This window comes from Epinephelus lanceolatus, chromosome 9 (genome assembly GCF_041903045.1).
Source record: "Epinephelus lanceolatus isolate andai-2023 chromosome 9, ASM4190304v1, whole genome shotgun sequence".
Lineage (NCBI taxonomy): Eukaryota > Metazoa > Chordata > Actinopteri > Perciformes > Serranidae > Epinephelus > Epinephelus lanceolatus.
In genome coordinates this window covers 1,027,501-1,042,500 of record NC_135742.1, presented here as the reverse complement: position 1 = coordinate 1,042,500, position 15,000 = coordinate 1,027,501, and the positions used below count along the sequence as shown (strand labels likewise).

The 15,000-nt window shown below is 41.3% G+C and overlaps 2 protein-coding genes across 3 annotated transcripts in view; both read right to left on the bottom strand.

The window, feature by feature from the left end:
- Window positions 1-15,000, bottom strand: part of grin1b (glutamate receptor, ionotropic, N-methyl D-aspartate 1b) — a 90,242-nt gene that overhangs the window by 69,457 nt on the left and 5,785 nt on the right. For both annotated transcript variants that reach the window (XM_078171135.1, XM_078171136.1), the window contains exons 2-4: window positions 14,667-14,926; window positions 9,364-9,498; window positions 6,284-6,460 (exon numbers count right to left, since the gene is read on the bottom strand). In XM_078171135.1, coding sequence (XP_078027261.1) covers window positions 6,284-6,460; window positions 9,364-9,498; window positions 14,667-14,926 — 572 coding nt within the window. The remainder of the gene's footprint in view (window positions 1-6,283; window positions 6,461-9,363; window positions 9,499-14,666; window positions 14,927-15,000) is intronic.
- Window positions 3,400-15,000, bottom strand: part of dok2 (docking protein 2) — a 64,897-nt gene continuing 53,296 nt past the window's right edge. The window contains exon 9 of the transcript XR_013492101.1: window positions 3,400-3,410. The gene's annotated coding sequence lies outside the window, so the exon portion shown is untranslated. The remainder of the gene's footprint in view (window positions 3,411-15,000) is intronic.

Here is a 15,000-nt window from a genome sequence, read left to right as displayed (position 1 = left end):
GCTAACGTTAGCTAACATTATCCAGCTAAAACCACAATATCACGACATGTTTGATATCAGTGTTTCCTCTGGGATTTCTCTCGGCACCGGGGAAACTGAATTTAATGAATTTCCTGTTTATCAGACCACAAACAGAACACTGCAGGAATGAGTCTCAAAACCCAGAAATGAGTTAGCACGTTAGCATGTTAGCACATCCTGTTCCCTGGTTTTGAAGTCAGTGTGTTTTTGGTTAGATGTGTGAAATCAGGTCTGTGGTTACCACCAGCTGAGGAAACCTTCACCTTCTGTTCTACATCAGTAAACACCCCACTGTGAATGTAGAAGCTTTAAAAAAAAGACAGTTGCTAACAGGTGGCTAAATGAGACTACAGAACGTCATCATGTCAAACACAGCTGTGTTCATTAGTGAAGATTATCTGACTGAACTAAACCTGGAAAGATCAGAAACGTTTGTTTGTCACAGAATTTATTTTCCAGTGGAAAAATCAGAATCCATTCATTTGTTCATCTGTGCTCGGACCAATCCTATTTACTCTATATATGCTTCCTTTAGGTAACATCATTAGAAATCACTCTGTAAATTTCCATTGTTATGCGGATGATACTCAGTTGTATTTATCGATGAAGCCAGAAGAAAGTAATCAATTAACTAAACTCCATAACTGCCTTAAAGACATAAAAACCTGGATGAGCACCAATTTCCTGATGTTAAATTCAGACAAAACTGAAGTTATTGTTCTTGGCCCCAAACAACTCAGAGACTCTTTATCTGATGACAGTTTCTCCAGATGGCATTGCTCTGGCCTCTAGCACTACCGTAAGAAACCTCGGAGTAATATTTGATCAAGATTTGTCTTTTAATTCTCATTTAAAACAAACCTCACGGACTGCATTTTTTCATCTGCGTAATATTGTGAAAATTAGACCTATCCTGACCCGAAAAGATGCAGAAAAATTGGTCCACGCTTTTGTTACCTCTAGGCTGGATTACTGTAACTCTCTATTATCAGGTAGCTCTAGTAAGTCCTTAAAAACTCTCCAGCTAATTCAGAATGCAGCAGCACGTGTACTAACAGGAACTAAGAAACAAGATCATATTTCTCCTGTTTTAGCTTCTCTGCACTGGCTCCCTGTAAAATCCAGAATTGAATTTAAAATCCTACTGTTAACTTATAAAGCTCTAAATGGTCAAGCTCCGTCATATCTTAGAGAGCTCATAGTGCCTTATTATCCCACCAGAACACTGCGCTCTGAGAACGCAGGGTTACTCGTGGTCCCTAAAGTCTCCAAAAGTAGATCAGGAGCCAGAGCCTTCAGCTATCAGGCTCCTCTCCTGTGGAATCATCTTCCTGTTACGGTCCGGGAGGCAGACACCGTCTCCACATTTAAGACTAGACTTAAGACTTTCCTCTTTGATAAAGCTTATAGTTAGGGCTGGCTCAGGCTTGCCCTGTACCAGCCCCTAGTTAGGCTGACTTAGGCCTAGTCTGCTGGAGGACCTCCCTATAATACACCGGGCACCTTCTCTCTCTCTCTCTCTCTCTCCTTCTCTCCTTCTCTCTCTCTCTCTCTCTCTCCTTCTCTCCTTCTCTCTCTCTCTCTCTCTCTCGTATTCTATTACTGCATCTTGCTAACTCGGCCATTCTGGATGTCACTAACTCGGCTTCTTCTCCGGAGCCTTTGTGCTCCACTGTCTCTCAGATTAACTCATATCACAGCGGTGCCTGGACAGCGTGACATGTGTGGTTGTGCTGCTGCCGTGGTCCTGCCAGATGCCTCCTGCTGCTGCTGCCATCATTAGTCATTAGTCATACTTCTACTGTTATTATACACATATGACTATTGTCACACATGTATACTGCCAGATATTAATACATACTTTCAACATATTGTACCACAGTAGCCAGAACTATAACTATAATATTATTACTTTCAATAATGTTGTTGTAAGCTACTGTCATTACCTGCATCTCTCTCTCTCTCTCTCTCTCTCTCTCTCTCTCTCTCTCTCTCTCTCTCTCTCTCTCTCATTGTGTCATGCGGATTACTGTTAATTTATTATGCTGATCTGTTCTGTACGACATCTATTGCACGTCTGTCCGTCCTGGAAGAGGGATCCCTCCTCAGTTGCTCTTCCTGAGGTTTCTACCGTTTTTTCCCCATTAAAGGGGTTTTTTTGGGGAGTTTTTCCTGATCAGCTGTGAGGGTCATAAGGACAGAGGGATGTTGTATGCTGTAAAGCCCTGTGAGGCAAATTGTGATTTGTGATATTGGGATTTATAAATAAAATTGATTGAATTGATTGATTGATGTCAGCAGGTGGTAAAATATCTGTTTACAATAATTCATATAAACAGGGTCTAAATATTTTCTGGTGAACTACACAATATGGACCGTACAGTGAAGGCAATGGAACACACAGAGTCTTTAAATTCACTGGAAGGCTTTTACTGTGAAACAGCTGTACAGGAAGTGTTGAGTTTTTGAGGCAGTAGTAATCATTGCAGTGGAAATGAACATTATACTGTTCACACAGTGGGTCTGTATCCTCTCAGTGTTTGACCTGTCCTCACAGCCTGTCTTTGAGCTGAGACGTTACGTCTCTGCAGAGACTGTCGGTCTATTGTCTCCGTACAGTATGTAACTGTGTGTGTGTGTGTGTGTGTGTGTCTGTGTCTGTGTGTGTGTACAGCAGCCTCTGTGATATTCATCAGTGTTACATTATGAATCAGATGTTTAATTCAGAGTCGCTGCAGTTCACTTCACCTACTTCAACTAATGTGCTGTAATATTCATGTTTGTCCTCCAACATTCATGAGTCTCACTGTGAGACAGGAAGTCTGAACTTTAACTCATCTGGACTCTGAGGGGCTTTTATTTTTACCTCCACTCCACCTCAACCACACACACACACACACACACACACACACACACCCACACACACACACACACACTCAGCCTGTTAGCTGTCACTGAGATTAGACCTCATTAGTGTGTTCGCATCAATAAATCATGTCCTCTAATTATTTCTCTTTACATATGAACAGTGGTGCTCAGTATTATGGGATGTAACCATACATATATTCATATTAAAGCACTCAGTACGAGGCTCACGGTTCAGTACGCATTATGTACTGAACGATTCGTTAAACTATCCTGTAACTGCTAAATAAAATCTACAGTTGTGTTTAATATGATGTTGTCAACATTCAGCTCACAGGACTAAACAGGAAACGCGCTGTCTTAAAATACAGCTGACCCGTCAGGTCCAGTCCGGTTCTTAACCTTCTGAACCCTGGAGTGACATCACTGTTCTCGTGCTGCGTTCAGGCGCCTGATATTGGCCAATATATCTATTTTGAATTTCTGTACTTCCTAATATTGCCTGACTGGGACAACCTGTCTGTCTGTCTGTCTGTCTGTCTGTGTCTCTGTGTGTGTCAGACAGACAGTCAGACAGACAGACGGTCGGGTCGACAGCTGTGACAGAAGCAGCTGAGATGTGTTTGCACGACTCCGACTCCTTCAGCGTCGAGGAGATGAGACGACAGACAACAGACGGAGGTGAAGAACTGAAAGATGACGTGGACGGACAGAGAGGAGGAGAGAGGACAGAAAGAGACAGAGAGGACCGAAGAGAAGTAACTGAAGGTGTTAATTTAACTAAGGTGGAAAAAAGGAGGAAATAAAGTAAAACTCCACCAAGACGGCACAAAACTGATTTAATAACAGAAAACATTTGTAAATTAAGTTAATCTGTAAAATAGGATGGTCGTAAAAACATCATGGGACACATGAGAGAAGTTTGAGCTGAAGTTACATGAACACAGTGAAAATGTTCAAACTCAGACGGACAAAAGTCTCCCATATTTAACCTGCACACGGCTGTCCCAGTCTCATCACCTGAGCTCCAGGTGAGTCTCATCTTTATTCATATGTATCATTAATGGGTGGAGCCTGTCTCAGCCTCTCCGTCACCTCTCAGAGTCGAACTACTAACCAAACATTCTTGGTGGAGATAAAAAAGAAAAACAGAAAAGAAGAAGAAAGTGATGGAAGAGAAGCTGCGCTGACGCCTCTGGCAGAAAGAATATAAAAGCCAGGAGGATGATGGAGGGATGATGGAGGGATGACGGAGGGATGATGGAGGGATGACGGAGGGATGATGGAGGGATAAACAGAAAGCAGTTTCACTTCTACAAACATTTGTTGAGCAGATAATCTGACAAACTTCAGTCGGAGCCAAAGAACGACAAACGGAGGAGATGTTTTAAGATTCAGACTCTGGTACACGTTCGTGGTGTGTCTGTGTCACTCTGCGGTTACACCTCCAAAACACTAGGTGGAGGTTTTTGTGAAGTGCTGTAAAGATCAGTTGATTCAAAACACACAAAAAAACACACATTCAACACACATTAAACACACACACACACACACACACACACACACACACACACAAAAACACACATTAAACACACAAAAAAACACAAAAAAACACACATTCAACACACACACACACACACACACACAAAAACACACATTAAACACACATTAAACACAAATTCAACACACAAAAAACATATTCAACACATATTCAACACACATTAAACACACAAAAACACACATTAAACACACAAAAAATACAAAAAACACACATTAAACACACAAAAAACAAAAAACACCCATTAAACACACACAAACCCCCCCCAAAAAAACACCCATTAAACACACACAAAACCCAAAAAACACACATTAAACACACATTAAACACAAAAAACACCCATTAAACAAACATTCAACACACATTCAACACACATTCAACACACAAAAAACACACACTAAACAAACATTCAACACACATTAAACAAACACACATTAAACACACATTAAACACACAAAAAACACACACTAAACAAACATTCAACACACATTAAACACACAAAAACACATACTAAACACATATTAAACACACAAAAAAACAAAAAAACACACATTAAACACACACAAAACCCAAAAAACACACATTAAACACACATTAAACACAAGAAAAACACACATTAAACAACAAAAAACACCCATTAAACAAACATTAAACACACAAAAAACACACATTAAACACAAAAACACCTATTAAACAAACATTCAACAACACACAAAAAACACACATTAAACACATTAAACACACACACAAAACGCACATTAAAAACACGTTAAACACTCATTAAACACACGTTAAACACACATTAAACACACACTAAACACACGTTAAACACACTAAACACACATTAAACACACATTAAACACACAGTAAACACACAAAAAGAAACACACATTAAAAACACACAAAAACACATTAAACACATTAAAACACACAAAAAACACACATTAAAAACACACAAAAAACACACATTAAAAACACACAAAAACACGTTAAACACACATTAAACACACAGTAAATACACAGTAAACACACATTAAATACACAGTAAACACACATTAAACATGGCCTAATAGCGACAGTTTCAAACACAAATCAGCTTCACTATAACTCGCAGCATTCACAGACAAACACTTGTCTTTATCTGGACACGTTTTCCAAACAAATACAACATGCTAACGTTATTAGCACAAGCCTATGGCATTTTACATTGTATACATTAGCCTAGCAGCTAACAGAGATTTGCTCTGCTCATATTTCAGCCAGGATAAATCACACACAGTGTGTGGAGGCTTTATTGTCTTCACAGTTTATTGTTTCTTATCTGTGAAATTAAAGTAAATCAAAGTTTTGTTTCCACTGAGGGAAATGGTTTCAGCTTACAGAGACAGACAGGAGGTCTGCGTCACTGTGACGTGGAGTTACATTTCAGTGTATGTTACGCCAAAGCTTTGGCGTCAATTCAACGCATAAGTGTAAATTCCGTCTCATACAGATGTAATAAAAACATTAAAAACTGGTACTGAGGGACGTCAGTGTGAGACGCTCTGTCCGTACACTCAGCTAATAGAAGTGAAACTGCAGTCTGATGATGGAGGAGTTATGACACACACACACACACACACACACGCACAAACACACACAGCAGATCATTGTTTGTCATGCAGTGACCAGCACTCACACACACACACACACACACACACCCGGATTAGAACGAAGCACACACACACATCTGTTACATCAACACATGATGGTCAGCACACGCATGTCCTCACAGTGTCAGTGTGTGTATAAACTGTATCTACACACTGTGTGTGTGTGTGTGTGTGTGTGTGTCCTGACCTTGGTCTCCCTCTCCTCCAGCAGTGTCTCCAGTCTCTTCTGAGCCGCTCGGCCTTCGTGGTCGTCGCTGACGATGAGGATGATGTGATTCCACCTGAACTCTCTCATCAGGTCGAACCAGACCTGAGCCTGGTGGGAGTACGGAGGCACCGTCCTCAGGAACGACAGGTGGATGCTCTGAGGAGGAGGAGGAGGAGGAGGAGGAGGAGGAGGAGGAGGAGGAGTGTTTAAGGGTTTAAGGGTTTAAAGGTAAACCATGACTTGTAAGTTATTGTGTACATTTACTTATTTATGATACTGACAGAAATGCAGCTGGACGGAGCATTTGGATCATCAGTCAGTGAGTACAGATAAACCAAAGACAGAGAGCTGGTCACATCTCTTATAATGATGTGTGAGCGTATTTGAAAGCTGCATTAGGGATATTCACGTTTTAGTTAGCAGCTCCTCTGTGACGAGCAGCGTCAGATTAACGTCTTCCTTCAGAGTGTTTCCTGGTTTAAATCAGCTGGTGTGTGTGTTTCTGAGAGGAAGAGACCTCTGAGGATAATTCAGCTCCTCAACACTGAAGGAATTCTCACCAGGGGAAGTTTCAGATGGTTGTAATCTGTAATCTGTAATCCTCACTGATAGACGACACTAAATCCTCCTGAATCTGACACACTGGCCTTTAACTGATTCTCTGTCTGATGTTTTGTATTTTCTGAAACATGGATGTAAAGATGACGGGGCGTGAATCACAGGATCCAATAAGATATTATCAAGTTACAATATTATCCCTCTGAGACCTGAACTTTTGTTTGATATGGATTTTTAATTTCTCCTTGCTATGTGGGATCAGTCGGACCTGACGAGGATACAGATCTAAACATCAACAATAGTAAAGTCCTCAAACGAGTACTTCCTAATGAACAGTGTCCTATCTTGTTTCTGTTACTAAAATTTGTCAAATTTGTTGCTGTATCAAACTACAAACATTAATAATTCTGAATAAACAAGTGTCAAAAATAACATGTGATCAGGTTTTGTCCACTCTTGTCTAAGGATCAGCTGCAAGCTGACTCGGCAGAGATGGCTGCCATCTTGTTTTCACATGGATTAGTGTGCTGTGCGCTCACTACCACTAGATGGCACAAAAAAGTGTCCACGAGGGAGGACAACAGGTCTGAGTTAGACAGAAGGAAGTATGAAGTCAAGTAAACCCAAAATGTCACGTCCTCATATGAGGACACAGAGTCTCAGGACAATATTGCAATTTTCAATATGTTGCAACACGCTGAGTATCGTGATAAAATATGTTGTGATTTATTACCTTTTTATCAACTGTAAATTATGTACCTCAAGGAAAACTTTATCTTATTAGATCTTAATGATTATTGATAAATAAAAAATCGATACTTAGCACTGTATGACAATATGATATGGCCACACAAAAATATCTGGACACTATGCTGTGTCGATTATTAATGATATGTAGAATTCAAACTGTCTTCACATCACATGAGCGAGTACAGGGAGTGTGTTTTGGATTGTAATTTGGGTGAACTGACCCTTTAAAGGTATCATCTCTATATGGAATCTCAGTGAGGTGACTCTGCTGCTGCTGGTGTTAAAATCAAACACACTGCACCTGAAACACTGACTGACAAACACCTGAATATTTCATCACTGTGGATCAACCTGCAGAGTGCTGTTTACTGGGAGTGCTGGGATACTCTGAGATATTCTGGGATGTTCTGGGACTGATGACACTCTGAATTATTTCATCAATATTGTAAAAGGTGAGAGAGACTCTGAGTGGTTTCCAGTTCAGTCACACGTCTGAGAGAGTCTCCAAACTGGGACAAACTGGACTAAATATTCTACAACCTGCACTTAATGGAGCCTGAAGGCAACACAGGAGAGTCTCAGCGAGCACCACTGAACTCTCTGAACCCTCCTTCATACACAGAACAAACACCTGGAACATGACGGGAACACACAGAGCTGAACACAAAGAACTAATATTCACTGTAATCACAAAATACTAAAACAGGATGAAGACAGAGATGGATTCATGACATTTTCATGGTCTGATAACCGCCTCAGAAAACATCGCAGTGTTACAGTATTGATCTTCTCATCAGTCAGAACGATCCTCACAGGAATGAATGAGGATTATTGTTGGTTGAACAAAGGTTTTATTACTGTAACTGAAACTTGAAACATTTAGTTTAGGAAAGTTTGTGTAAAAAGTCTCCTCTTAAAAAAATAACTCAAAAAAAGAGAGATTCAACGTCCAGTGGGATTTTGTTCTTCAATACTGTAGACCAGCAAATGTACACGGTATGATAACCGTCAATTTTAATATCACAGTGTACCTTGACACCGGAGAACCATTGCAACCCTGATGTCGTTTTCACACCAGGCGCAAATAAAACAATTTGTGCATGAGAAGTTAATGTAAAGACACAGCAGGCAGCCTGATGGATGCAACGCAGATGACACAAAATACATGAATTAAGCCATGTAAATGAAGTGAGTAGCATGATGTTGCGTCATACGCTTATTTGCAACACTTGAAAAATCTGTGCTAATGTGAACAATTCGTTTCGCAGTAGCCAATCAGCACTGAGATCCTCCGGGGACGAATGATGCTGAAGATGTAACAGGAAGTTCATTCATTGATTCAGTGATTTCACACACATATGATGCGGCATGATGTGGCATGACAATTTGCATGATGAGGAGATTCTGTAAAATAAATTATGATTGTATTTAGAGTAACGTTACTCTCTGTAATGTTCCTGTATTTCGTTCAGACTGTTGGCTCCATGATACTAAGAAGTTTACTGTTTTATACCACATGATGAGCTATAAAGACTGAAGTGATGTGATTACGTAGAAGAGGGTTTTATTGTGACAGAAGGTATGGTACTGTCTAATTTCTGACAATGAGCCTCACTGGAGGAACATTCAACATATGAGAGGACCCAGTATGGAGCCCTGAGGAACACCATGATGAAGAAACAAAGACATTAAATGCACCACAAAGTGTGAGAAAAAAAGTTTCATTTTAAAGCTCTGAACATTCAGGTTACCTTGTCAGAGTAGATGGACATGCGTGTTGTCAGGCCGACCACAGGGATCCGGTAGAAACCGGCAGTGTAGGAGACAGGTGTAGGAGTCAGGTGGTCGTTGGACTGAGGAGGGTGACTGACCAGGATCGCATACACCTGAAGAAGAAGAAGAAAAATTATTTAATCAAAATGACATTGAAAGTTTGTTAAAACACATAACGTCTTGTGTCACTGCACACTGTGCAGTGGTTCACTCTTCGGCTTGCTGGGCATGTGTGTTTTATGCTACTAGGTTAGCTGCTAATGAGAGTGTGTAGCAGCGCAGCAGCTTGTTCTTCAACCTGTGTTACAGACAGTGTTTTGCAGGTTGAAAAACACGTGGTGCACCGCACTGCCTTTTGTTTTGCTTTTTTTTGTTTTTTTTGAATGCCACTAGTAAGAAAAACACTTGCTGCTTCTTTTTATTGTTGCCAGGCAACCACCCCATCACCTCCTCACACTAACCTTCCTGTGTGATCAATCTATCCTGCAGTAATCAGTGTGTAGCTGCTGCCATGTTGAGGCAGAGGGTGCTGTCTGTAGCTCTGGTTGAGGGTGAGAGGCTGTCAGCAGATAAACAGAGATCTGTGTGGGTACATGAGACCCTAAAAAAGAGGCTGGATCATGGGGAGTACCACCAGTTGGTCCAGGAGCTTCTCCTCCATCATGGACGTTTACAGTACTGCACTTATCTGCTGTTTTCTATTCAGATGGTGCTAACTGTGCTTTGTAAAGTCGTATAGCTCTGGGTATCCAGGGTCTCAGCGCAGAGAATAATGCTCATTGTTTCATGATTTTGAAACCTGATTTTACTTTTTTTTTATTATTTAAATTTGTCAGGGTGGTTTATAACACTTTTTCTGTGGCGTGATGAACTCAATACACATATTTATATATTTTGCTTTAACATCAGGTCTGTTCTGATCATCATGAGGGATTGTAAATTATTTATTGTCATGTTCACAGAGCGGCGGTCGTTAGATCTCCGGCTCCTCCAACATGCTCATTAAATATGTAGAAAAAGAAAAACATGTGAGTGGAAATGAGAATCAGAGACATGAACTAGTGCAGAGGTTAGAATCAAAGGATGCAAAATAAATAAACTGTAACGTTACGTGTTCTTAAATCTGAAATAGGGACAGAAATAAATCAGACAAACATGACATTAATGACACAGAATGAGACTGTTTGTCAAATCATGTCTACATCACACATGTACAGAGGCAGCCTGTGTGTGTGTGTGTGTGTGTGTGTGTGTGTGTGTGTGTGTGTGTGTGTTGCTGTCTCTATAATCCCTCCATCTCTCCGCTGGGAGGATGGACGGATTACATCTCTGTTTCTGCAGAGAGAGATAATGTTAATCTGACGTCCATCTCTCCGTCTCTCTCTGATTGTCTCTTTCTCTACAACAAAGCGTCCGTCCAACACATCGACGCCATGTTGGCCTCATTTCCTCTACAAAGGAAACACGTTACTGAAGGATGTTGAATGTTCCTCTGCTCCTCTGTCTCTGTCTCTTTCTGTCTTCATCTATTCAACAGAAATATGACGATTTCAGCTCCGTTGTTTTCAGTTTATGATTTAAATCTTCTCACTGATTCATGAAACAATAAAACTCGAAAGAAACACAAACTGCAGCTCCGTTTGTTCCTCTGACGACCTGACAGGGCGTGACATCAGATTCAGTGACTATAATGACGACTGTTCACGTCAGTAATTCATCCAAACAGGTTTTACTTCAACGTCAAATGAAACTTGACATTTGTTCCCAGGGTCTCAGTGGGTTTGCCAGGCTCCAACCTTTGACCCCGCCCAGTGCCCACTCCTCCGAATCGTTTGGCATCATGACATCACACAGCACCAGCTAACACTGCTGTCGAGGTGGAACCAGTAATAAAGCAGCAGCAGCCCTACAGACGAGACGACGCTGCTGTTCTGATCAAGCATGTTTTCTGAATGTCGCCCAACATCCCAGTTTGTTGCTGTGCTCTTCAAACACCAGCAGAACCAGATGGTTGGCATGGTAACAGATGTTGCTGGGAGAAGTTTGCCTTCAGGGTTTTCTGGCAGAGCGTGCTCTCTGGTTAGGGACTGTTCTTTACTTATCAGTGGGGGGGGGGGGGGGGACTTTGTTTTTATTATTATTATTTATTTTGACCAAATATTTTCCCTGAGCCTCCCTCTGATGGAAGCACTCAGCACACATGATGCGTCCAAGGGCTGTGTGACGTGTCACAATTTTGTATTGCTAAAAATTATCAGCAAAATCTGAAAATTAGCTGAATTTGGAGGTTTTCTTCTAAAAAAAAAAAAAAAACTGCTAAAATGTATGACCAAAAATTATCACCAAATTTGGAAGACACATTTTCTATTTAAAAAAGGTAAAATTTATTACCAAAACCTATTGCCCAAATCTGGGAGGCAAATCACCAACATTAGGTAAGCATGTTTTCTTCTTTCTTCTTCTACGAATCAGATGTTAGATTCATGTGGATACTTTGGTCTCTTGTGATTGGTTCTGGAAAATGGAACGCGTCCCTCGTAGAAATCAGAGTGGATGTGATGTCAGATTAAAGATGGAAACAGAGTGACGAGCTGACGACTGACTGATGTCAGGACATCAACAGGCTTTAATATGAACCGTCTCAAAGATGAAACAGTTTAACTCAGTTAAAAAATTTGGAGGATGTTTGATTTTGAATGATTATTAACACAACTTCAAACCAACAAAATATCAGCGTGATCTGTTGTCAGTATTCTACGTTAAGATGACATTGTTGGCATTAGACGACGTCCTGATGCTGAATTTTTGTCACCTGACGTCACAACCTTCAATCAAATATCAATGTGAAGACGCAGTGACAGCTGAGATCATCCTGACTGCGACTCATGACTCATCATTTCCTGCTTTTTATTTATACGCCACTGTATCTTTACGCAGATTACAGAGGTTTACTGCTGTATTAATGATCTGACTGTTGTATCGAGCTCCTTTAATGTTTCTGATGAAAGGTTTCTCTCAGGAAGTGAGTCAGCTGCACACACCTTTCACAATAAAAGCCCTCCAGAGGCTCCAAAGGGCAAAATGTCTCTTATTAGCAGAAGAATTTTAACAGATCAGAGCTGCAACTATCAGTTATTTTCATAATCAATTCATCTGCAGGTAATTTTCTTGATGAGATGATTAATCATTTGATAATTTGGGGCTGTAAACAGGTCAGGAGGATTGTGGGTAATGTAGTTCTTTGTCAGATGTCCTTTGTGAAGGTGAAACCTCAGCTCTCTGCTCACTCTGATTCAAACTGAAACATGTATTTATTGACGTGATCATAATTTGGTAAAATATGACCAGAGGATGAATCAGGTGCCACAAAGTTTACAGTGAAGTAAAATAATTAGATTGTGATTAAAAATGTCCTGAATGAGAAACTTTCTTCATCTTTTCCTCTGATCGACACAGAGATTCACCAACAATCAGTCAATCAGCTGATCATTAACTCCTTTGATTTTCAGGTCATTTGTAATTTTTAGGAAAAAATGCCCCAAAAACCCTCAAACTGAATATGTCACAATATTTTCTCAGTTCTGTGACAGTCAAGCTTTGATTGTATAAAATAATGGACGTAGCTGTCGCGATGTCACCCGCTGGTTTGTGGACTCCTGATTTAAAGCGTTAGTTTAAGGGTGGATCTAACCCTAATGCTAGCTGCTAGCTTGGTTAGCATGACGCATTTACAGCTATGGTTAATTGTGACAACATTAATGCTAATTTTCAAATGTGAAAAATAGACCACAAAAAAGTTCACAGGAAAAACTGTACATTAACACTTAAGATGAAAACAAAACGGTGCTGCCATGGCGCGGTGCGTCATGTGACGCACGTCAGGTGCCGCCCCTAGCACACACTGGAGGCGTCATGATGCAGTTTGTTAACAGATGACCACACAAAGTCATTGTTACAGAAAGATCTGAACCTCTTCCACCTCTGCATTAGCTTAAAACCAAGCGGCCACAGGAGCAGACAAGAAAAGCGACCACAGGAGCAGAGAAGAAGAGCGACCACAGGAGCAGAGAAGAAAAGCTATCACAGAAGCAGAGAAGAAGAGCGACCATAGGAGCAGAGAAGAAAAGCTATCACAGGAGCAGAGAAGAAGAGCTGCCACAGGAGCAGAGAAGAAAAGCGACCATAGGAGCAGAGAAGAAAAGCTACCACAGGAGCAGAGAAGAAGAGCGACCACAGGAGCAGAGAAGAAAAGCGACCACAGGAGCAGAGAAGAAGAGCTGCCACAGGAGCAGAGAAGAAGAGCTGCCACAGGAGCAGAGAAGAAGATGAATTTAATTCAGGGGGCGGCGAGGCTGTTTTGGCCTTCAGAAGTTCTTTAAATTCAACTAAACACTGAACAAAACTTTTTTAGAAGATGAAAACATTACAGTTAGCTTTCATGAACTGAAAATACTGAAACAGTGACAGCTACATCTACGTATAGACTGTGAATCTGAGGTTGTGCCATGGTTACGTTACCTAACCAATGCTGTCGGCGGCACCAGGAGGCCCCGCCCTTAATTATGTGTCTAAGCCTTAATAAAATGTAAACAGGTGAGTCAGATGCAGATCTAATCATTACCTGAGTAAATATAGAAATCTAATCAGACTCAGATATCAGCAGATAATCAATGTTTAAGGATCAGAGCCAAAAACAACCTGAGTGGGACGTCTACAGTCTCAGACAAAGAAGGCTGAAATCACAGACTGTTTATAAAGATGGACGACAGGTCTCTGCATCCACTGTACAAAATGAAGACAAAATATTAAGGATACGACCAACGCCATCTTGTGCTGATGACAACATTTGGAGCCAGAGTCTGTCATGATCTCTGCAGTATTGAGTTCCCATCCATACACCCATCTGACCAATCAGGAGCAGCACCTTTGATTCTTGATTTTTACTAATTCCATGACTTCATCAGGTTTTCCATGGCCATGGGAAACCTGGACATCATTAGGCGTCTTGGACACAGCATCATTTGTCGTCCACTATGACACAACACACAATCGATTATCTCAGCAGACGCCTATCGTCATTCCTGATCTGAGGCGACCAGTCTGATGTCATGACGTCTGAACCAGACTGAAGTCTCAGAGACAAACACCAGAGGATTTATCTACACGTTAAACTGTTTAAAAATCTTTAAATCTCCTCCAGCTGTAAACTGAACCTGAAGTTCAACATGTGACAGGATGAGTCATGTGACAGGATGAGTCATGTGACAGGATGAAGCCTCACCTGGTTGGAGATGAGGTCCTCGCAGACGGACAGAGCCATCTGGATGGCGTTGGGTTTGTGAGTGACAGAGATGGCGTTCATCTTGAACTTCTCCTTCCCGTACAGCGTGTTGGCCTGGCTCACCGCCTCCTTGAACACCTGCTCATAGCGCTTCTGACTCAACACGGCGCCGATGTTCACCAGCCGAGGCTCACAGCCGCCACGGGCCACAGAACAGCACTGCAGCACGGTGAGGAGGAGCACGCCACGAAGGAGCTCCACTGAGGAGGAGGAGGAGGAGGAGGAGGAGGAGGAGGAGGAGGAGGAAGGTTAGGAGTGAGTCTGCAGTGATGCT